Below are 24,213 nucleotides of genomic sequence, written 5' to 3'. Positions count from 1 at the left end.
TGAATATTAATATAATATTATAGTTTTTTGTTGTATTTTCAATTCCCTTTTATCCCCCCCCCCCCATTTTTTATATTTTTTATTTAATTACATTTTTATTTCAGTTTCAGTCATTCTGTTATTTGTCATTTTTATTAGTTTTTTATGTCTTTGTAGTTTTTATTTCAGTTTTAGAAGTTTTAGTACTTGAACTTAAATGAAAATGAGAAATGTTGCTAAACAAAAATAAAAAAAGTTCTTATTTTATTTCATTTAACATTTATTTCAATTACCATAAATGTTTTTTTTTTAATAGTTTTAGTTAAAGGGGTCATATGATGCGATTTCAAGTTTTCCTTTCTCTTTGGAGTGTTACAAGCTCTTGGTGCATAAAGAACTAAAGTCTCAAATCCAAAGAGATATTCTTTATAAAAGTTAAGAGTCAGCCACGCCTACCTAAAAGGCTCGTTCTAACACGCCCCCACATGTCTATGTCACTATGTGGGAAGATTTGCATAACGCCGCCCACATGTTCACGCAAAGAAAGAGGGTGTAACTTTTATTCTCGCTGTAGTATTGTTGCCGCCGCCGCCGCCATGTCGTGAAGACACTGTGTGCTTCGTTGTGAAAGCGAAACTACTTTGTTTGGTCTTCCAAAAGAGGACACGACTAGAAAGCAGTGGTTAAGTTGTATTTACAACACTGTTCCAGAACAGTTTAACCCAAATATTCAGATGTGCACAGCGCATTTTATGGAGGACTGTTTCCTGATCCTGGGAGAGTAGACTGCAATGCCGGCTGTTCTGACTCACAGACTGTAAGTAAGTTTTTTATATTTAAAGAATTTGCCACTGATGATTCAAACGCGAGTTTTGAGCAGTGTAGAGTAGCACTTGTTGTTTGTCATTTCTCCGATCACAAATGCAGACATGGTTTTATGTTTACGCAGCGCGATGCAACGCAACGCGTAAAAAGACAGTACAAGTCATTATAATCCGTAATTATGTCCCCACTGGATGCAACAAATGCCTCGTTTGTAATGGGTTTTAATGTTTTTTTCTTGTCGCTCCGGCCGGGACACGGCATCACAGTATGGTGAGGGGCGTAACATTTCCGTCACACGCTTGAGGTACTCGGCCAATCACAACGCACTGGATAGCTGGCCAATCACAGCACACCTCGCTTTTCAAACCGATGAGCTTTGTAAAACTCGACGCATTTCAGAAAGACGGGGCATAGAGGAGAAACAGTAATGTACAGTATGTGGAAAATAATGTGTTTTTTGAACCTTAAACCGCATAAACACATTTCATTACACCAAATACACAAAATATAAAAAATATGTTATTTTTAGCAACATCATATGATCCCTTTAACGATAACAACACTAATCCAGATGTCTAATAAACCAATGTATTGTATGCTACCATTGTATGTTACTCTTTTTGCATCTGTTAAATGCATACATGTAAACACTTGTCGTTCCTCTCACCTCATGTGTAGGGCTGGTCTTTCGGGGACTGGCCGGGTGAGATCCACCGGATTTGGGTGAGAGGTGAGTGGTCTCAGATCTGGGTGGTGTAGGGCTTGACGTGGAGCCGGACTTCACGCTGATGGTGGGCAGCTCTCGGTGTTTGACGGTCGGTGAGCGATCAGGACGTGACAGTTCAGCCGCGTGTGGAGTGGAGCCCGTCCGTAAAACTGCAGCCACATCTAACACGCAACGATTGCAAAGAAATACAACTTAAAATAATGCTGATCATAAATGATTTTTATTATAAAAACAGCTTTATATCAAAATGAGAAGTCTACGCTATGTCCTAGGGATGCACCAATATATCGGCCAATAATCGGTATCGGCTGATAAAAGCAATTATCTGCACTATCAGCCATCAGCCGATTGTTAACAAACAGCCGATGATCAGGGCCGATTATATCATGTCAATCAAAAGGGGGCAGAAAAACTGGTCAGACAGCAGTGTCGAGTTTAGGGCTGCCCAAGTTAAAGCAATAATAACGCATTAATGCAACTAACGGGTTCTATTCCACCAAACATTTTGTGTAACACGCCTCCCAACCAATAATCGCAAAGAGCTTTGTGCTGTTACTTCTAATAGGAAACAAAATTTCAGCTCTCATTTAATGTCAATTTAATCACAAAATTCAAACAATAAATGCCATTTTGATGCTCTTTAAAGTGTCGCGACGAAAGCTGTAGCCGCTTTAGTTCAAGCGGAGTCTCTTCCACTTACAAGTTATAGCATGAAATGAACATGAATGAACATCAGAAGGTGTTGAACGATACAGTACAACTTATTGAAATATATGATGTCTCATCTAATCGCTCAATCTGCATTTCAACTGAAGGAACATCAAATAAAACAACTTGTGAACAGTACGTCACTTAACATTGCATTTGCCTCAGGAAAGTTACCCAGAGTTTATTTACTGTTAATCATATATGTATGTTTGAATAAATCTGTCATAAAGACAAGTTTTATTAAAATTCCCTTATGTGCAATTGGGTTATGTTTTTATTTGAGTGTGATTATTATATATGAAAATAAATAGCATTGAATATAATAGATTTGTTGTTCATTTAACCTCTAATATTCTGTACCAAATGAGAAGGTTCCCTGTATAGTTTACAGCACTAATTGAGAGAGATTTATTTCCTTTAAGAAAACTAAACTATCGGTACGGGCAGATATCATTGTGAATAATCGGTTATTGGTATCGGCTGAGAAATGTAGTATCAGTGCATCCCTAGTGCTGTCCTCAATAAGACCGTGATATAAGCATGCATATGTGTCTGTGCACAGATGTGGGATAATGCTTTGAGCTGCGGTTTACATGGATGTGTTTATGTGTCTAGTCGACCCCTGTGATCTACAGGTTAGAATCAGGGTTGATTAAATGAAAAGCATCTGCTTGCATAAGGGTCACGACCTCCGTCACTATGAGACTACAGTAGAAATCACTCTTTGACTATCACCTCCTCCCTCTACTCACATTCATGCATCGACTGCATGCTATAAAATGTCATTTTAATTTAGCATTTTGATCTGCAGCTTTAACAGAATCCATTAGAAAGAAGCAAATAAAAATGCAAAAATGCATAGCAGTGCATTTTAACATTTAAACATGCTGTTATTTGTGTGATAAACATAATAATGCATCCAGACCTGCAGCAGAAGATCAGGACTATGTTCATAATGGAGTACTTAATTGTGATAAATTGCTCTTTTGTATTGCATTTTATTTTATTTTTTTAAAGTGGTAGATCCTTCAGGAATTTCATGCACATTTTTTTCAGGATTGTATGATGAATATAAAGTTCAAAGGGACAGCATTTAACTGACAGTAAAGACTTTTATAATGTTCCAAAATATTTCTATTTCAAATAAATGCTGTTCTTTTGAACTTTAAATTAAGAATCATGAAAAATAAAATGTATCACAGTTTCCAAAAATATAAAGCAGCACAATGGTTTTCAACATTGATAATAATCAGAAATATTTCTTGAGCAGCAAATCAGCATATTAGAATGATTTCTGAAGGATCATGTGACACTGAAGACTGGAGTAATGATGCTGAAAATACAGCTGCGCATCACAGAAATAAAATACATTTTACAATATATTCACATAGAAAACAGTTATTTTAAATTGTAATAATAGTTCACTGTTTTTGCTGTATTTTGATCAAATAAAGCAGACTTGGTGAGCAGAACAGACTTCTATCAGAAACATTTTTTCATTTTATTTTAATTATTCAAAACTTTTGACTGGTAGTGTATGTATAAGCATTACTGCAAAAATAATGTAAGTAATATGCCAGTAAACCATTCCGAACATAGTCAATCAAGCAGCAACTCAGAAATTCTGATTGATCCATCAGAATAAAGCAGCCAATTATTTCCTCACAAAGCTGAGAGACATGCAATGTGCTACCAACTGCGTAAGTGATCATATGACAAAAACAAAACCAAACCTATGCTAACAAGGTGAGATCTGCAAACAGTACCACCGTCAACACATAAAACGTCAATCAAATCACAAAGTGGTTCAGGTTAGGGGTGGGCGCTATGACTGATTGGTTTCTCACGCTATATTTTGTCATATCGCCCAGCTCTAGCTCAGGACTGATCATATTAAACTCTTCATGGATGTGACCATTGCCACCCACTGCTCACTACACGGACACACTCCATGTGTTATTCATGCAAGCGGACATGAGACGTCACAGCCTAGAACCAAACTGAATTCAATAGTACCAGGCTCGGAGGCGTCACAGAGGGCTTCATTACCCTCCAAACTCCAGAACGCGATGTCTTCCCATGAGGCATTTGTGCCTGGAAAAAGAGGGGATAATGCAGACGCAATCCACTTATGGATCTCAGACACTCATTCTTAGGCTGTGCTCCAAAACCAAGTGAGCTGCCGACCTAGACATAGGTGTGATCTGACACAAAAGCTAAGCAGCAATACTATGTTACCTTAAAAGACAGCTTGTTTTGGCCATGTTCTATGGCAACATACTGTAGTGTGTAGGCAAACCCAGAACGCATTACGATGGGAAAAAAAATCAAGAGAAACTATAACTATTATAGATATACAACTGTTCAAAAATTTGGGGTCGGTAAGATTTTTTAAATGTTTTTAAAAAGAATCTCTTCTGTTCACCAAGGCTGCAGTTATTTGATCAGAAATACAGTAAAAACTAGGGATGCACGATATTATCGGACCAATATCGGAATCGGCCGTAAATGGCTTTAAATGTAAATATCGGCATCGGCCCCATATGAAAAATTATGCTGATATGTCTTGCCGACAAGAGAGATCACGTCAGCATTGTGACTCATTCTTGAAGCAAAGTTTTGCCTGAATGGTGACTAGATTCACTGCTTTGGATCGCCGCATTTAAACTGAGAATGCATGTACAGAATGACGAGTTCGGTGTATGAAAGAGTAAACAGTAATAGCACGTGCAGCTGCAGCCTCCCCCGGGTCCTAATGCCTGCTCAGTAATGTGTTTTAATTCCGTAGGGGGCGCTGTTGGCCTAGTTCTAATAAAATTAAAGCAAAACACACAAATAATATTTAGACTGCGTTTCTGTTTGTGTAAAATCATGAGTATGTTTTGATTTAAAGATCAGAAGCTAAAGCTTACATGAACAAAAAAAAAATCACAAACATGACACTTTAAATAATTTTATATATACTGAGTTATTCTTTAATGTGTAATATGTTATATTTTTAAAACAAATTATGAGCTCTAAAATATTTTCAGAATGTTTACAACTCTTTTGCTTTAGACCATTTACAAATGTTTAATCATAAAACAAAATGTTAAGGTTACCACGGCATCTTTCTGAAAAACAGCAGTAATTAATATATAGTTTATTTATAGTTATTTTCAAATCATCAACGTACTGTCATTATAAAATAACTTTATTATTGTTTATTTAATTCTAACGAATAAGTTCTTGTTTAAAAACTAACCAAAATTTAAAATAATTATATATCGGTATCGGCATCAGCTATCGGCCAAAATGAGTTGAAAATGATCGGCATATCGGATATCGGCAAAATCCAATATCGCGCATCCCTAGTAAAAACTGTAATATTATGAAATATTTTTACATTTTGAAATAGCTGGTTGCTATTTGAATATATTTTAAAATGAAATTTAAATCTGTGATGCAAAGCTGAATTTTCAGCATCATTACTCCAGTCTTCAGTGTCACATGATCTTCAGAAATCATTCTAATATGCTGATTCGCTGCTCAAGAAGCATTTCTCTTTATTATCAAAGTCGAAAACAGTTGTGATGCCCAATGATTTTGTGGTAAACATGATACACTTATCTTTGATGAATAAAGTTCAAAAGAACAACATTTATTTGAAACGGAAATCGTTTGTAACATTAAAAATGTCTTTACTGTCACTTTGATCAATTTAATGCATCCTTGCGAAATAAAAGTATTAATTTCTTTCCAAAAAAAATAAAACATCTTATTGGCCCCAAACTTATTTACCAAAGTACATGTTGAGTACTGAATATAATCTAAATAAAAAAACACTAAATCAATCTGATTAAAAAAGTAATTGTTTTTGTTGCATATTAGTATAATGGTTATGAGCATTATTAACTTAGAAACTAATGATAATGTCAAACTCCACTGGAATCAAACTGTGCTTTACATATAAAAGTGTTGCTGCCTATGTACAGCGTTTCAAATCATTCACATAACTGGCTGCATTTCATTGAGGATGCTGAGACTGATGCCTATGTAGACACGAGCTCACTAGGCTTTGGTCTGCTGTTTTATCTTACATCAGTGGACCGACGCACATGACCAATCTCTGATGCTGCAGTTCATAAAAACACCATTGAGGATGTAAAACAGCAGCCAGTTTTGCAGCATTCATCTCTAGGTACAGAGCTGAAAGGAAAACCCGCCGCTTTTGTTTTGGTCTACATGTACAACAGGAATCAACAGGACAGTAACTCAGTTATTCAAGAATCAATACTTGCACAGCAGTTTCATGTGCTCAGAGAAACAAATTGGCTACAAAAATCTCTCTCCGCAATAGTAAAGCATAACAGCGACACACGACGCTTCAATAAACAGCCTTGAACCAAACCAATCGGCTGCCAAATAAATCAACAACATTACAAACTTGGATCTGATGCAAAACCCTTACTTTAGATCTGAAAGGATACAAAAGGATCTGTTATCTGTTGGGTAATGATCAGTATTTTAGCATACCGGTCTCACTGGACAGGCCGACCCCATTGGTCAGCTGGGTCAGGCTGGGGCTGGACAGCAGGTCGGGGCCCGATAGGTCGATCTTTGAGGCCTGAACCCTGAATTTATCCAGTTCCTGTGACAGCATCCCAAACTGCTCACTCTGACCGCGGCATTTCTCCTCCAGCTCCCGAACTTTTGCCTACACACAGGATCGATATTAATACGCAAATATTATTTAATATCCATGCGCTGCATTCATATGTTAAACACATCAAGAAATGCAGATTCTATTAATCAGCCAAAGCGATGAATGATGCACATGTGGGATTAGCCAATCAGAGCATGTGACGATGCGATGAAGATGACATCATCTATAATTGTGTCAAATTATACATTATTCATCTAAATGAAAATATCTAACTCAGAAGTCAATCTGAGCTCTCAATGTTTTGGTTTTCAAGACATTTTTGGTGAACTTCAGTGGGAGGTGCTCTCAAAAACTAAAAAAATTAACACTAAATGAATTTGAGAAGAGTTTGAGTCTATAAAAATAATCTTTAAAAAATATTTATCATCTTTTAACAAATTGTTAAAGAAAACACATCTTATGGAGGTGCAAATTAAGGGAAAAAATATATAACTGTATGCTCACAATATTATTTATCATGCAACAGATGAAAATCAAAAGTCTGAAGTTTATTGTGAAGTGTCTGTGGTCCATTCAAATCATTAACCATAAGCGCTACTTAGTTTGGAATATTTTAATAATTCTCATTTGTTAATATTTGTGTTACTGAAAGCTAAACCCTAAAATCATAAAAACCTGGTGTGTAGGTTTTCTAGATAACAAAATTAATACTACATCTATAATATTACTGAAATACAAAATGCACAATCTTGCAAGCAGTTTTTTTTATGAAAGCATCATTGCAAGACAATAAAGGTTCAAAAACAAATAAACTTTTTGTTTAAATGTATAAATAAAATCTTGAATCTGATCAGTAACAGCACATCCCACCTTGACAAAATATATGGCTGTTTGGAATAATTTTCATTCATTTTAATAGTTCTCACATGTTAATATTTGTGTTGATGAAACTTAAAACCTAGAAAATCATAAAAACCTGGTATGTAGGTTTTCTAGATAACAATATTAATACGAATTATGTCTGCTGTAATCACATGAAACATGCACAGACTTTGTAAAAAAAAAGCATTTTGCAAGAAAATAAATCCTAATTAACAATTAAACATATATATATATATATATATATATAAAATTCATCATCAGGTGAAAATCTAAGTCTGATCAGTAACAGCAAACCTCACAACAAAAATATATATTTTGAAAAAAAAAAAGAAGATTATTTATTGTTTGGGGGTTTGTTCAAATCACTAATAATAAGTGCTAATTATATATACAGACTATTTTAATAATTTGTACATTTGTTAAGATTTGTGTTTCTGAAACCTAAAAAAACTAAATCATAAAAACCTGGTGTGTAGCTTTTCTAGAAAACTACATCAACACATTGAGTCTTTGTAAAAAAAAAAGCATCTTGCAACACAATAAAGCTTCATAAATAAAGCAGTGAGTGAAAAGGAGGTAAGCAGGGCAATGGAAAGAGGTTAAAGCCATTTTACTGAGTGTAAAATACAAGCGTGTAGTAAAAGCATCAAAAACTCAAAGAGTTTGAGAGAGTACGGCGAGCTAGTTTCACTTCCGGCTCTGTGGTTCAGTTTCCTGGCACACTGAGAGCACACAAGGCTCAAAAACACACACACACACACAAACTGGCCGACTGTCACTTATTCAGTCACTGCTCAAACTCTAAAAATAAAGGGTTTCCTGTAAAACTCTCACCTCAAAAGTCTACGTGTCACATTCAAACTTTTAAGTGTCACATTTAATGTTAAGATATTAAATAGAAAATACTCCGCAAAATGCATTAGCACACTGCAACACAAAAAGCTGATCAGCTCCAGCTAATAAAACAATACTTTTAGCAGTGTTTCTGGCCCTGTTGCACTTATTTGAGTGCTAAAACCTTGTCTAGTTGAGAAAACCTTCTTCCATAAACCACACACACACACACACACATGCAAGGTCTAGAAACTAAAGTTAAGTTGGCTCTAAAGGGCCGAATGAATGTGTTTGAGCGGGTCTGATACCTGCATGCAGTCCAGTGTATTCTGGTTAGCGGCCAACAAAACACAAAGTATAGGACAGAAAGAGAGAGAGGAAACATCATGCATTTCAAAAGCAGTCAGAGCAGATATTACATTAGATTATTAAATGCTGCAGTCCAGGACCTGTTGAACCACATCAATGTTGAGCGCATCTCAAAAACAAGAGCGTTATGAAGTTATTTTTAATAACTTTTTATTTTTTTATTTTACGTACTAGAGTGAGACGCTTCATACTATATTTTTCCAGATCAAATGCAAGGACAATCATGCAAAAAATCTGAGCAGTACACACTCAAAAAACAATCAGCTTGCAACATCAAGATCAAGGGTTAGATTCTCTCTGATACTGATATAGTATAAAGGTCAAATGCAATGTGAGTCACTTTGGACAAAAGAATGAAAACTACTGCTTTGAGCACTATGCGTGCCTTGTTGAATGAGTATTTATTTTATTTGATTCCATACTGCATATTTATTTTATTACAATTATTTCATTTTATTAATATTTGAATAGATGCTATGGCAATATTGTATGCAAAACAACTCAAAGTACTTAAAAAAAAGAAAAATTGGACTTGTAGGTAAACAGGGCCCTCTGCAGGTTGCAGATACATTCATCAGTGATGCAGTTTAAAGAGAGAAAGAGGAAATGCAACACATCAGACAGGAAGTGCACACGCTGTACTCTACCAGCTCTCTGTGCAATACGAGCTGCACCAGATCCTGAGAAAGACACAATTCAGTTAAACAACACACAAATACACAACCATTAAAACCCCGAGCATTATAAACACAGTCGGTTTCTATCATCCACTTATCACAGCTCCTTAGCTAATGCACTTTAAATGGTTCATTTAACAAGAAACTAACATGACAAAAACAAACACAAAGCAACGAGACGTGAAACTCACCTCCAGCATTTGCACGACACCTTCATGTTCTCTTTTAGCAAATAACTGAGCCTGCAGAGCCAGAAGACACTCTTAAACACAAAATCATGCTGTAACAACATTACAAAACACTAGTAGCGGAGATGAAAAACTGCTTGTAACTGAAAAGTGGATTAAATTGACAAATTAATAACCATCTACATTAACCAATTCTTATGAATTAAATAATCAACTAGTTTAATAAGGCTCAGAGGCAGAGAATGCGCTCTTTTGGCATTTACATTTACACTTATTCATTTAGCAGATTTGCAATTTGTTACAGAGCCAACAAAAAATTATAATTAAAACATTTAATAATAATTTAAATTATGCCTTTAAATGTATTAATTTAGCAGGTGCTTTTATCCAACGTGACTTACAAATGAGGAGCAATAATATAAAATAAATAATCAAAAATATGGGTAACACTACAAAAAGGTTCATTAGTTAACATTAGTTAACTAGACATAAACAATACTTCTACAGCATTTATTAATCTTAATTAATAATCTAATGTTAATTTCATCATTTACTAATGCATTATTAAAATCAAAAGCTGTGCTTGTTAGCATTAGTTAATGCACTGTGAACTAACATGAACTAACAATGAACGACTGTATTTTCATTAACAAAGATGAATAAATACTGTAATAAATGTATTGTTCATTGTTTGTTCATGTTAGTTAATACATTAACTAATGAAACCTTATTGTGAAGTGTTACCAAAATACGAATTAATAAAATTGTAATAAATAATAATTTATATAATTTAAATGTTTTAAAATCCAAACACAATTTTAGTAAATAACAATAATAATAATAGCCAATTATATATATATATATATATATATATATATATATTAGGATCAAAACTGTGACTTGACAAAAAAATGTTTGCCAGCTGTACAATGTATCATGCTCTGACAGTGAGAGGCAAGTAAAGATTGGATCACTACCACACACATATTTTTCTCCTGAAATATTCAAGAATGATTCTGGGTGTAATAGAAGTACAGCTTTATCCACAGCATTTGTGGCATAATGTCAGTGGCTTTTGTATAAAACTTTGACACTATGGTCTAACCAGGCATGACATGTTGACATGTTCATCACATAACCCTTGATTAGAACCAAATGTTAACAGATCATCAGGGTTTGCATTCAGGAACACAAAGCACAAACCGTCCTATATTAAATTCCCATTACTGTGATAACGATGTGCAACCTACCCGCTGGAGTCGCTTGATCTCATCCTGCTTGAACTTGAGGATAGCCAGTGCCTGCTCATGCTCCAATTCCAGCTGCTGCCTGCGCTCAGCGACCTCTCGCATGTGCTGCCATCACACACACACACACACACACACACACACACACACACACACACACACAAATATACAAAGCGATTACACACCGAATGCAATGTGAACATGTTGAGAAACGGATGAAATGAGAGAGTTTTACCTTTAGGACCTGCTCTAGGTTCTCCAGCTTTGCACGGAGTCGCTGGTTCTCCTCCAGAACTGAACTATGCTGAGCGTTCAAAACACAGAGCTGTTCCTTTAGCTCCTCATTTTCAGCCTGCGACTACAGAAACACAGAGTTTACACTGACCTTTAACAGCCAGAGGGAGCATAAACACACTTGAAGGAATAGTTCACCTAGAAATCAAACTTTGCTGAAAATGTGCTCACACTGAGGCCATACAAGATGTAGATGAGTTTGTTTCTTCATCAGATTTGGAGAAATGTAGCATTGCATCAGTGTCTCAGCAATGGATCCTCTGCAGTGAATGGGTGCCGTCAGAATGAGAGTCCAAACAGCTGATAAAAACATCACAAGTAATCCACACCACTCCAGTCCATCAGTTAATGCCTTGAGAAGCCAAAAGCTGCGTGTTTGTAAGAAACAAATCCATCATTAAAACTTTTTTAACTAAAACGGATAAAATCCATAATCCATAATAACAATTCCTCCGGTGAAACAGTCCATCTCCTGTTGTCTCTCACATCAAAATCCAGCCACATATTTGTTTAGAGCTGTTTTGGCTTGTAAACAGTGTTTGATCTGTGCAGATTTCTCTCCTGATTCAGACCAGAACACTTTTTCACTGGAGGAAGCGTTATTATGGACTTGTATTTTAGCTACTATATAAAGTTAAATACATATTAATGATGGATTTGTTTCTTACAAACATGCAGCTTCTCACTTCACAAGACATTAACTGATGGACTGGAGTGGTGTGGATTACTTGTGGATTATTGTGATGTTTTTATCAGCTGTTTGGACTCTCATTCTGACGGCACCCATTCACTCCATTGGTGAGCAAATGATGCAATGCTACATTTCTCCAAAACAAACTCATCCTAATCTTTGATGGCCGGAGGGTGAGTTATTTTTCAGCAAATCTTAATTTTTGTGTGAACTATTCCTTTAATTTTTTAATAAAACAATGTTTCACCTGGTCGAGCAGCTGAGCCTTTCTCCTGAGGAGTTCTGCCTCCTCCACTAAGTGCTCATTTCTGCTGCGCTCGTCCACTAGCTGGTTCTCCTGTGAACACACACACACACGCAGCATGTCTTCCAGCCTGACATGCAGGAGATATGAACTGTAAGCATTAAAATATTAGAAAAACACTCACTAAATCGAGACATCGTTTTTGTCTCTTCCGCACCTCATGCTCAAGAACTTCACATTGTTTCCTCTTCTTGCCCAACTCACTTTCCTGCAGAAACATCGCACAACATGTTCAGAAACATGGATATGTTCATCAAATTAAAAGAAAACCTTTGCAGTCATTCATGATTACTGAGCAAGGGGAAAAAATATATATATATTTTTTTAATTATTCAGAGAAGAACAATTTCTAAAATATAACATTTTACAGCTGATAAATGCTAAAAAATTTCTCTATCCACTAAAAGATTTTATATTTTTAACATGAATAAAAAAAAAAGGATGCATTCATTTATTCAAATGTCTTAAAATTTTACTAAATATTTAACTTAAAAATATGTACATTAATCGATTCTTATTCATTAATTGATCAATTAGTTTAATTGGCTCAGTGGCATTTACTTTTATTCATTTAGCAAATGCTTTTATCCAAAGTGAGTTACAAATGAGGAACATAAGCCAAAAACAAATAATAATTAAAATATGTATTGAAAACAATTGTAGTAAATAATAAACATAATAGTGTCATAAACAATAAAAAATTTTTTTTTATATAATTTATTTATAGTTTAACACTGTAAAGCTTCTTTGACAAAATCTGTATTGTATTAAGTGCTTTATAAATAAAGATGACTTGTTTCTACATATTCTACATATGCAATGGGATTTTCAGGATTTTTGAAGATTTTCGTGTCCGACGGTGAAAATCTTTTTGCATATTTTTGCCCATTTAATTCATATATTTGTCCCAGGCTCCCATGAATTCAGGTATTTTGGCATGTTTTGGGGTATGGTGCAAAATCTGTGCATATATAATTATTTATATATTTGATGTCAGTGGAAATGTACATGCAAACAGTACATCTCTATGTCTGTGATCATGTGACTCTTACCAGCAACTGAAGATGCTCTTCTGTGGTCTGCTCTTCCTGGTGGGCGGAGCCTGTGCCCTGTTCGGGCTTCACTTGTGTCTCTGACTCCTCCCCCTCTGCAGGAGTCTCCTCCCCTTTAACAGGGGCCTCATCTACTACTGTGAGCGGGGTTTCAAACACAACCTGAAAAAAACCCCAAACACTTATAAATACATGTGCTGAAGATGACAAGATACTGGACAAAGCTCAAAGAAATATTTCACTCAGAAAAAAAAATATATATATATATATATATATATATATATTTTTTTAAATAAATTTCTTTAAATAAAAAAAATTATAATTCTCATAACACAGAAAATAAATTCCAGATTCAGACATTTTTGTTTAAACACAAAACAATGAGACAAACACTACCATGATGTAAATGTACAATTGTACACTGTAAAAAAGATTTATGTAAATAAAACAAAGATTACAAAGTACATTTATACAAAAAAAAAAAACTCTTTCAGTTTTTCTACTTCATAATTTCATGTCTAATTCAATATGTTACTTGCCATTTCTTTATTATCGTTTGTGAAATTTACCAGAAATTTCTGAAATTTGCTATTATTTCAGAAAACTTTAATAAAACATTTTTTTTACCAATTTTTTCAGTGTAGTAAATCAATAAATAAATACATTTCTCCACTTTACAATAGTGAGAATGAGATTTTTTCACATTACAGTACTGATAATTTAGGGACGTGGTGTCATGAATTTTTCATGAAAATAATTATAAAGCAAAACCTTTTTTTAATGTTCTTAAAGTCAACAGGAAACGTGAAATGAAATCCTTTTTACTTCCATAATATGACCTATTTCTGAGTAAAACGGCATATTTAAGAAGGAAAAAAAGTGTAATAAAAACATGGATATTTCTTGTCAGTTTTTGTGAGATTCGCACTTCTACAGTCATTAATATAGCCCATTTGGCTAGTTTTTGTCTCAAGCATCAGGTCATGGGAAAAGATGACATTTGCTCTCAGCTCGTCTTTACTCAGCAGGTTAAGGGTCAAATGCCTTAGCGGCTAATTTTAGTGACCATACCTACTTACGCTCTCAAAGCCACGACCCAGTAACCGGATCAAACAGCCAACGAGGAGCCATCCGTCAGCATTCAGACTCATTAGCATCACACAAACTCTCACTTACTGGCCAAACTTCAGCTGTTAGAGAAGTTATATTCTTCCAAGAGAGATCCATAATGATGAGGAATATTGTGTGACTTCATCACGCTATAATGATTGAGTGCAACAGTCCGCTTCAGGAAGATCAAATCCCATTCATGCTCACCAAAGAGAAATTGAATAATAAAGCATTAACCTCTCAAAGCAGACTTACCAATGATAGAAGCTATTGAAATCAAGTCAGTGATTTAAAGTTTTAAATGCATGTTTATTTTGTAATAAACTTCAAATATACTGTTAACCTGCATCTTGAAAAAAAGTCCTGATGCTTTGCAAAAAATGCCTAATATTACCTAAGTTGCAATGGGCTATGTTTAGTAACATAAAAACTTTCCATCATGTACAGTTTTTTTTATCACAATAAGAACGAATGTATATATATATATATACACGGTATATATCAGCTTTAATGCAAAAACCCAAAAGCAGTCAAATGTTTCAGTTTTAATGACTAAAATAAGTATCCATAATGTATTATTTAACTTACAATATGCAAAGGAGTGGAAAAATATGCTCAAATACTCCATTTAATTTAAAAAAAAACTTGACAAAATAAGCAATCTAGATAAATCCAGATAAATCTGTCATTTTCTGTGTCTGTTTGGATGCAGTAAAACTCCCAGAGATGTGTCAGAAAACCTATGGCTTATGTTTGCATTTTCTTCTGTCATTGACTATAATTCTAACCTTGAAATCAGGATTGGGCATTAAATAATGTCATGCATGGGAAAATGGGCTGAGAATTGATCAAATAGTTGAAATGTGGCTCAGATCCAGACAGGAATCGTGTGCTTGTGGTGTTTTTCTGCTGATTAAGAGATAATACAAGACAAATTCACCTTAAAAATGGTTGTCAAAAGCAAAAATTTTGTGAGAAAATGCAACGAAAATGCAACGTGCTCTAGCAAAACAGACACTATTTTTGCAATCAGCAGCACAAAATTAGTAAGAAATGAGGGTTACACTTTACTTGAAGGGGTGTGCATAATACTGACATGACACCTTCATAATCATGACATGACACCTTCATAATCATGACATGACACATATCATGAATATGAAGGTTTTTTATGCATGTTTATGACAACTGTCATTAAGTGTCATTCGCTCAGTTATGTCATTTTTAATGCAAAGATGACATTGTTTGAGATGTCTTTGTTATGGGCTATGGTTAGGGGTAAGGGTAGGGGTAGGGTTAGGTTAGGGTTAGATCAAATAATGTCATATTTGCATTAAAAATTACATATCTGAGAGAATGACACTTAATGACAGTTGTCATAAACATGCATAAAACCTCTTTCATATTCATGACATGTGTCACGTCATGATTATGTAGGTGTCATGTCAGTCTTATGCACAGCCCGTCAAGTAAAGTGTTACCGAAATGAGTATTGGATTTCATTCAGGCCGGTGTAATCAATGAATGCCATCATGAAACACTTGATATTTCATAAAATAAGTTCTGGAACCAAGGCTGCTGAAGAAGTGGTTGTAATACAAAATCTAAGCGACAGTAACAAGCAAAACAAGTTTACACAGCACTGCAAAATGATAAACCTGCCTGAACCGCTCACAAGCAGCAGCATAAAACCCTCATTAGCTCAAATTGAAGGCTTATCACACGCTATTCCACATGCGGCTGAAATCTCCCACATCTGTGGAGGCCCAAAATGATTCACATGATGAAATAACCAAGCAGAACTCAGTGACTAATTCTATTATTTTTCATTAGCACACTTTAAACAAATCATTTTGGAAGTCGTAAATAAAACAAATATTATTGGAATACGTTTTACAAGAAAATAATATTTCAGTCTTTATATTTCAATATTTCACTGTTAATTCAATGCGTTACTTGATGCTTCTTTGTAATTAACAGTGAAATTAACTAGCAATTTATAAGTGAAAATTGTTTCTACACCAAAATTTGTTCAGTGCATTTGTGATCTCATTAGCAGTTCCTTTTCTGAATGTCAAAGAAAATGGAAAATGTCAAATTAAGAATTATAATTTTTTATTTACAAGGCATAAAACGGAATAATTCTGTAGTGAATAGAATAACACGCATTTCACAATTGCACAAATGTCGACAATTTCGCAAATCTGTCAGAAGACAGTAACATTTAAAGCCTTTATGCATAATGCATTACTATAAAGGTATGCACGTTGTAATGCATTATCACATATATATTAATTAATAATTGCAACCAAAATGAAAATGCATTATAATATTTGAAGGTTTGTTTTTCGTGTTTTTGTTTTAATGCTTTACATTTTTCTAAAGGTGCAACAATAAATAGATAAGTATTATAATGTATTATAACTGCAGTTACAGTTATTCATGAGATCATACAATGCATTATAAGGTGCATTAAAAGGCATAATGCATTAAAATGATTTTATAATGCATTATACTGTATATAAAGGCTTTAAGTAAATTGTTACCAATATTCCTTATAATTACAAATAATCAGATCATGTTGATGTCTGATGAAGGTCATGAAGTTGGCTGAAACGTTTATGGTCACGTCACATTTATTTCTATAGTGCTTTATACAATACAGATGGTTTCAAAGCCGATTTACAGTGCTAAGAAAATTAGAGTATTAATGAGCTTCAACTATTCAACAAATATGATTTCTGCTGTAAAGCAGCTCTAAAAATATAACGGCGCCATTATTTAGCTCGATGAAGAAATATAAAGAAATAAAGTCTGTTTGTTAAATGAGTGTGGTACTTTTCCTCTAGTGTGAGATTTGTGTTTTTTGAGTTGAATCTCCTCTACGTTTGACTGAGCATTTTGTTTTTGTCATCTGATTTTCACACAACCTGCAGTGGAAATGATCTGACATTTAAAGGAAACGAGTAAAAGCGCAGGAGTGGCATCTAGCCAGCTGACCAGGCTCACACTCCAGAGTCCCTGAAACACCCGTATAATGACAGATCTGTGCGTCCACTTTTAATTAAACTGTCCGACACATCCAGCCGCAATATTTAACTGTTGGGAAGTGCTGGCTAGATGATCAAAAACACATCTTAAATGGACAGTTCACCCTAAAATGAAAATTATGTCATAATTTACTCACCCTCAAGTTGTTCCAAACCTGTATGAATTCTGCTGAAAACAGAGGAAGATATTTTGAAGAATGTGTGAAACCAAGCAACTCATATATATATATATACGTATAGTAGTTTGGGGACCATCAACTGTTTGGTTACCAAAATATCTTCTTTTATGTTCAACAGAAAAAAGAAACTCTTACAGGTTTTGAACAACTTTAGGGAATTACAAGTTTTCTGAAATGTTATGTTTAAATATACAAATGATATATTATCTTACGGTATTATTATACATTATTCCCATACATTTCCAGAACTGAAATCCAAACATCGGATGAAGTCTTGTTTCATTTTGTAGACATATTTTAAAAGCTTTTACAGAGAGGACATTCCTTTTATCACTCCATATATCAGAAAATACTGTCAACACTCTTTAAAAAAAAAAAAAAATGTAAAAAAAATTTTCGGTATATGAAATATGAAAAAAACCCCCTGTAAAATCACTCCATATATCAGAAAATACTGTCAACACTCTTTAAAAAAAAAAAAAAAAATGTAAAAAATATTTCCGGTATATGACATATGAACAAACCCCTCTGTAACAAACCCCCTTCAGAATATAGATAGGAATAAAGCTGTTAAGTTTGGTGTATTTAAGTGTTGCTGAAGTGGAGAAAAACTCCTGACTTATAAAGATATGTATTGGAATTGAAATCTACAGATACAAAAAGATAAAGTCTAATAAAATTAAGGTTTAATTGTGTATTTTTGATGTTTTCACTAGTCTGAAAGAAGACATGATATGGAAGCAAAATTGCCCCGTGCATGAAAAAACAATGATTTGCCGGTAGCATCTTGTCTTAAATAGCTGATGAATTAAATATTCTCATGAACATTGCATTAAAGTTATGAACAAGTCTGCATTTAAGTGCATTTCTGTGTTCATATGGTCCCGAAAAGACGCAACAGTGATAAAGCATGTAACAAGAGCAACTCGTACGTAATATATCAATGAGCTCATAAATGGCAGTACTGTTTCCTGTGATTATGCATATTTTAAACCTGGCATCTTGTTTTCCGTCCCAGTCATTGACCACAACACGCTAATTACTATTGCTAGTCACCGACAGGTCAAATTATGGCGAGGTCTCGATCTAGAGAACACTCTGTTAGACAAAAACTTGTACTGAACAAAGTCAAATAAACTGATCTGAAACCGAACCTTCGGTTTAAGCCTTATTTTATTTGCACTAAGTCGGTTCTATGCCATACGCCGGCCTCCGTTCGCTATAAGCACATTGCTGTAATCCCTGTGGACTACTGAAACGGGTAACTAGATCACTTCTTTATAAAGCACCTCAATGGATTGGCCTGCCTGCCACTGGTTTGCTTTTATAGCACATGCATTAAATGCATTGACTGTCTTCATGCATCTCTTACTTCTGCTATTGCAATCTGTTTGCATATTTAAACTCACACATCTGGCTGAGCCGAGCTGCTGTAAAACACCAAATTTTGTTATGCATCATCCAAACTAGACCTAAAAGTGACTCTTCTGTAGCTATTCTTTCATGCACAATAATGCACGCATTTTATGCATGCAAAGACAAAACTGTACAAGCGAGTTTTGAGAAGCTGGAAGGGCCGTAATCATACGCCAGCGCTCGTCTGCTGATGAGGACAGGTGAGTGTTATAATCGCTCCTGCGCTGACGGCACGCACACTCTTCAATCTCATATAACACATGCATGTTACATCATTACAGAATTCATGCAATTATCACGGCTACATGATGTGTTCAACTCTGCAACGGCTCAAAGTATAAACACATACCTACATGTAAATGTGACCTACCCCTGTCCTGTGAGCCGATGGAAAGCAAAGTGTCCGCGTGTGGGACGGCTGCGGGAATCTTTGGTTCGCTTTGGGCTGAAGTCGTAGTTACCATCCAAAACCCTCTCAGCGCTACCACGGCAACAGCCAGAGGATTATGGGACCGTACCATTCTGCTGTCAAAGGGGATTAGAGCGCACACAACATGGCCCCTTTCTTTCCGTGTGTGTGTGTGTCGCAATTGACCAGATTACCCTGCACCGCCATTCTCATCCAGGCTTTACAGAGACAGTGAGGACAGCTGAGATTGAAACTTCAAATGGTCATTAAAGTGAGTGCAACATAGACTAGCAGTCAAAACTTTGGACATACAGAGACAGTGAGGACAGCTGAGATTGAAACTTCAAATGGTCATTAAAGTGAGTGCAACATAGACTAGCACTATCACTAACTAACCTCAAGCATTTAGGTAGAAGCCTTTTGCACACATATACACACAATGTACATATGCAAACAAAATGCATATTGATGAGAAAGACAGTGTGTTAACTGATGTAATCAACCTGATTTAGACTTAAAGGAACAGTTCACCAAAAAATGAAACTTTGCTGAAGATTTACTCACCCTCAGGCCATCCGAGATGTAGATGAGTTTGTTTCTTCATCAGATTTGGAGAAATGTAGCATTGCATCAGTGTCTCAGCAACGGATGCTCTGCAGTGAATGGGTGCCGTCAGAATGAGAGTCCAAACAGCTGATAAAAATATCACAATAATCCACAGCACTCCAGTCCATCAGTTAATGACTTGTGAAGAGAAAAGCTGCATGTTCGTAAGAAACAAATCCATCATTATTAACTTAATAATAATAATAAGACTTATTAACTTCAAACCATTGCTTCTGGCCAAAACATGAGTCCATAATCCGATGGCCTGAGGGTGAGCACATTTTCATTTTTGGGTGAACTATTCCATTAAAGGTGATCATTTTTGCAATACTGAAAGCACTAAACTAGAAAAAACGGTCATACATTTAGCTAATTAAACACTCCTACTGCACCTGCTTCACCCCTAATTACCATTGACCACCAAAGAGATAGACCCACCCCAAACTCACATCATTGGTTGAGTCAGAGCTGAGTATTAAATTGGTATACGGAAAAGCATTTTCTCTCTCTCTCTCTCTCTCTCTCTCGCACACACACACACACACACACAGTATTCAGTTCAGTATATAGAGTTGTTCATTAGCCAGTATTACAGATTATGGTGTAGTCCATTACATAAGAGCAGAAACAACATTAATCTGAGTGTAAACACAAAATAAACCCTGAAAAAAACCCCACAGGAACAGACCCATCATAACAAACACACACACACACATATGCATGCGCACACACACACACAATAATCCGACTCCTGACCAGCCGCTTTCACATGACTCTGCCCAGGAAGAATCCTCTAGATATCCTTTTATATCAATGACACTTCAGAGCACAGAGAAATGGCCGAGCAGTAACAGCATTACAACAGTTTACCAGTGGATTGAGAGGATTACGCCAGACTGGTTAGTTTGATGCAGGCCAGTGGTTTTTTAACACAAGGCAACCGACCACTAAAATAATCTAAACTAGACTCATTTTCTAAAATAAACTATACAAAATTAAACAAAAATTCCCTTCAAATCAAACCAAGAACTGCACATTAAATGAATAATATGTACACTGAGGGCTGAATAGGAAATTAAAAAATGTGACCATTGACCAAGGTTATTATATTTAACTAAAACCATAAAAAATATATTTTTTCTTTAAATATAATTTTTAATTATTTCATTCATTTTTATTATAAAACTAAATAGGCGTGTTTTTAAAAATCTCAAAAACACAACAAAATTACTAAAACTTCAGCTAAAATTTTAATAAAAATGAAAAATATACAAATAAAAACTACTTCAAAATATTAATAAACACAATAATAATATCTCAATAATACTAAAATAACACTGCCATTGACCCATTTAAATAATTAATATTTTTTTGCAAAATAAGGAATAAAATATGTCTTTATGAGTAAGCGTTCCTGTGTTGTATCAGAGCGTGTTTATTTTTGCTGGGTGTGTTTTTGCTCTCACCCTGCCGTCTCTGTCCTGTCTCTCTGAAGTGCTTTCTGCCGTCACACTGCTCTGGTCTCTGGTGGAGGTGACAGACAGCTGCCTCTGCAGACGCAACACCTCCTTCTGAGACTCCTTCAGGAGATGCTCAAACTCACTGACTCCCACAGGACCCTGAGAGAGAGATGCGAAGATCAATCATCTCAATGACATTCACACATTCACAGCTTTAGGAGCAGTTCACATAAATAGTCCTGCGTTGTGACAAATTAATTTCTGTGCCAGGTTCAGACTCCAAATTTATGTCCACGTACTAAAAGCGTGTGCTCAGTAAATGCTGACTATGTGCAGTACATGACATCTCCAGCAGGTGGTGACAGAAGTCATAATAATGAAAATGCATGAGGGAACTGAGAGCTGATATACATAAGCAAGTGCACAGAAATCCTGTTAGATATTTAGCAATTACAAACAAGTTGGTCAGATATTTTAAGTTTTTTTAACTGTATGATATCTAAATAAAAAAATAAAAAATAAAACAAAATACAGTACAATACAATAAAAAATAGATAATACAATTAAATTAAATTAAAAAATTAAATTAAATTAAATATGGCTGACTAAAATTTGTTGGCAAAAATCAACACTGATGACTCCGAAAAGGAAACTGAGAGCTGAAATATATGAGCAACTGCACTGCACAGAAATCATTTTACATTTTGAAATTATTACAAATAATGCAGCTGGTCAGATATTTGAATATCTTTTTAAGAAGAAAAAGAACATTATGAACAACAGAACAGATCTATTCTGATTCTGAAAATAAATGAATAGCCATAAGCCAAAATAAAAAAAAATAAAAAATAAATAAAATAAAATAAAATAAAATACAAATAAAGGACTATGGCTGACTAGAAGTTTGTTGGCAAAAATGAAGACTCAGAGAATTGAGCTATAGCTGAGATTCTGATGCAAAACAGTCATAATTAAACTAACAGTACTAGTGATGTGGCAAATGGCACTTGTTAAAGATGCTGAATGGTTTTAAGAGAGATGTTGCGCTCCTGTGTGTGTTTGAGTACCTTCCCCTGTCCCTGCCGTGTCTCCAGCTGTCTGCACTCCTGCTGCAGCGCTGCGATCTGTTTGTCTTTACACAGCAGTGTGTCTGCGTGCTGCGCCAGGTCTCTGGCTCTCTGACGGGCAAACGCACGCTTGTACTGCTCCACAGCGCCCGCTTTCACCGGCATCGGAGTATTTGCCTGGAAACAGCCGGAGAGAGACAGTTTATAGAGAAATCATCTACAACAACTACAGTCAGTGCTATAATTACTCCAGCTGTCAATCACATCATTCCACCAATCAGAAATGACTGAGAGGACACGCCTTCAGATAAACCAGCCAATCAGATGCTATTCTTGGATTTTCTGAAGGAAATATCAGTGCTTGCAATAAATGCAAGAAAGAAGCCAATCACAGTTCGATATGTACATTTCAGTTTTAAATTATGATCACTGTAACGAGTATGACATTTTAATATAAAGATTATAAAAACATAAATTGAAGAAAGAAAAAAAAGGTTTGAGCAGAATTGCAAATTAAAAAACAAAACGAGGAGGAACTTTAATGGAAAGAAGCCAATCACAGTTCGATATGTACATTTCAGTTTTAAATTATGATCACTGTAACGAGTATGACATTTTAATATAAAGATTATAAAAACATAAATTGAAGAAAAAAAAAAAGGTTTGAGCAGAATTGCAAATTAAAAAACAAAACGAGGAGGAACTTTAATATAGTGTTGACTGTAAAACTTGGTCTGGATGCTAAAATAGTTATCATTATAGTTATCTTTATCTTTAGTTATCATTTTTGGTTTGAACGGACATTAAAACAATTTCTACACTTTTTTAAATATAAAGTTTATAAAAACAGACACAATATCTAAAGCTATAATAATAATAAATTATTATTATTATTATTATATGGTTTTAATTATTATTATTATATAACAATTAATTATCAATGATGAATTATATTATTATTATAATTATATTTTTAACTGCAAATAAATAGCACTAAAAAGAAGAGGAACTTTAATATAGTATAGTGAAGTCAAGTTGACTTGCACTGTAAAATGTTTGGGCAAATCAATACAACACTCCTCTGGAAACACTGTAAAATATCTTAAGTATTTTAACATCTGAACTATTTAAAAGAACACAAACTAAAAGACAGAATCAGCTGATCTAGGAACAGAGGGCGTGACTGTAGTGCATCCGTATGTCCAGTGTGTGTGTGTGTGTGTGTGAGAGGGAGAGAGACAGGACTGATACAAGTGTGTAACAGGTGTTGTGCTGTGAGCGTCAGCCATTACCCATGAGCACCTGGGAGCTGACAGGTGGCCGTACAGGTGGACTAGAGTTACAGTGGAACAGACATACAGAGGGGGGTGAAGGGCGAAGATCCGGTGTATTTATGTCCAAACTCTCTCATTCACACACACACACACACACACACACACACACACACACACACACACACACACATCTGCGCTCCTCTCTCTGTGCGGACTCTCT

General features: G+C 35.1%; 1 protein-coding gene across 1 annotated transcript in view; it reads right to left on the bottom strand.

The window, feature by feature from the left end:
* Positions 1–24,213, bottom strand: part of LOC107563427 (peripheral-type benzodiazepine receptor-associated protein 1-like) — a 55,614-nt gene that overhangs the window by 30,289 nt on the left and 1,112 nt on the right. The window contains exons 2-13 of the mRNA XM_016248304.1: positions 22,720–22,896; positions 21,659–21,811; positions 13,423–13,584; positions 12,495–12,578; positions 12,314–12,403; positions 11,317–11,439; positions 11,085–11,189; positions 9,838–9,888; positions 8,909–8,929; positions 6,755–6,935; positions 4,256–4,333; positions 1,472–1,692 (exon numbers count right to left, since the gene is read on the bottom strand). Of these exons, the coding sequence (XP_016103790.1) occupies positions 1,472–1,692; positions 4,256–4,333; positions 6,755–6,935; positions 8,909–8,929; positions 9,838–9,888; positions 11,085–11,189; positions 11,317–11,439; positions 12,314–12,403; positions 12,495–12,578; positions 13,423–13,584; positions 21,659–21,811; positions 22,720–22,896 (1,446 nt within the window). The remainder of the gene's footprint in view (positions 1–1,471; positions 1,693–4,255; positions 4,334–6,754; positions 6,936–8,908; positions 8,930–9,837; positions 9,889–11,084; positions 11,190–11,316; positions 11,440–12,313; positions 12,404–12,494; positions 12,579–13,422; positions 13,585–21,658; positions 21,812–22,719; positions 22,897–24,213) is intronic.

The sequence above is a fragment of the Sinocyclocheilus grahami genome, unplaced genomic scaffold, assembly GCF_001515645.1.
Source record: "Sinocyclocheilus grahami isolate Dianchi unplaced genomic scaffold, SAMN03320097.WGS_v1.1 scaffold875.1, whole genome shotgun sequence".
Lineage (NCBI taxonomy): Eukaryota > Metazoa > Chordata > Actinopteri > Cypriniformes > Cyprinidae > Sinocyclocheilus > Sinocyclocheilus grahami.
The sequence above is the reverse complement of the archived record's forward strand: the minus strand, read 5'-3'. Positions and strand labels throughout refer to the sequence as shown.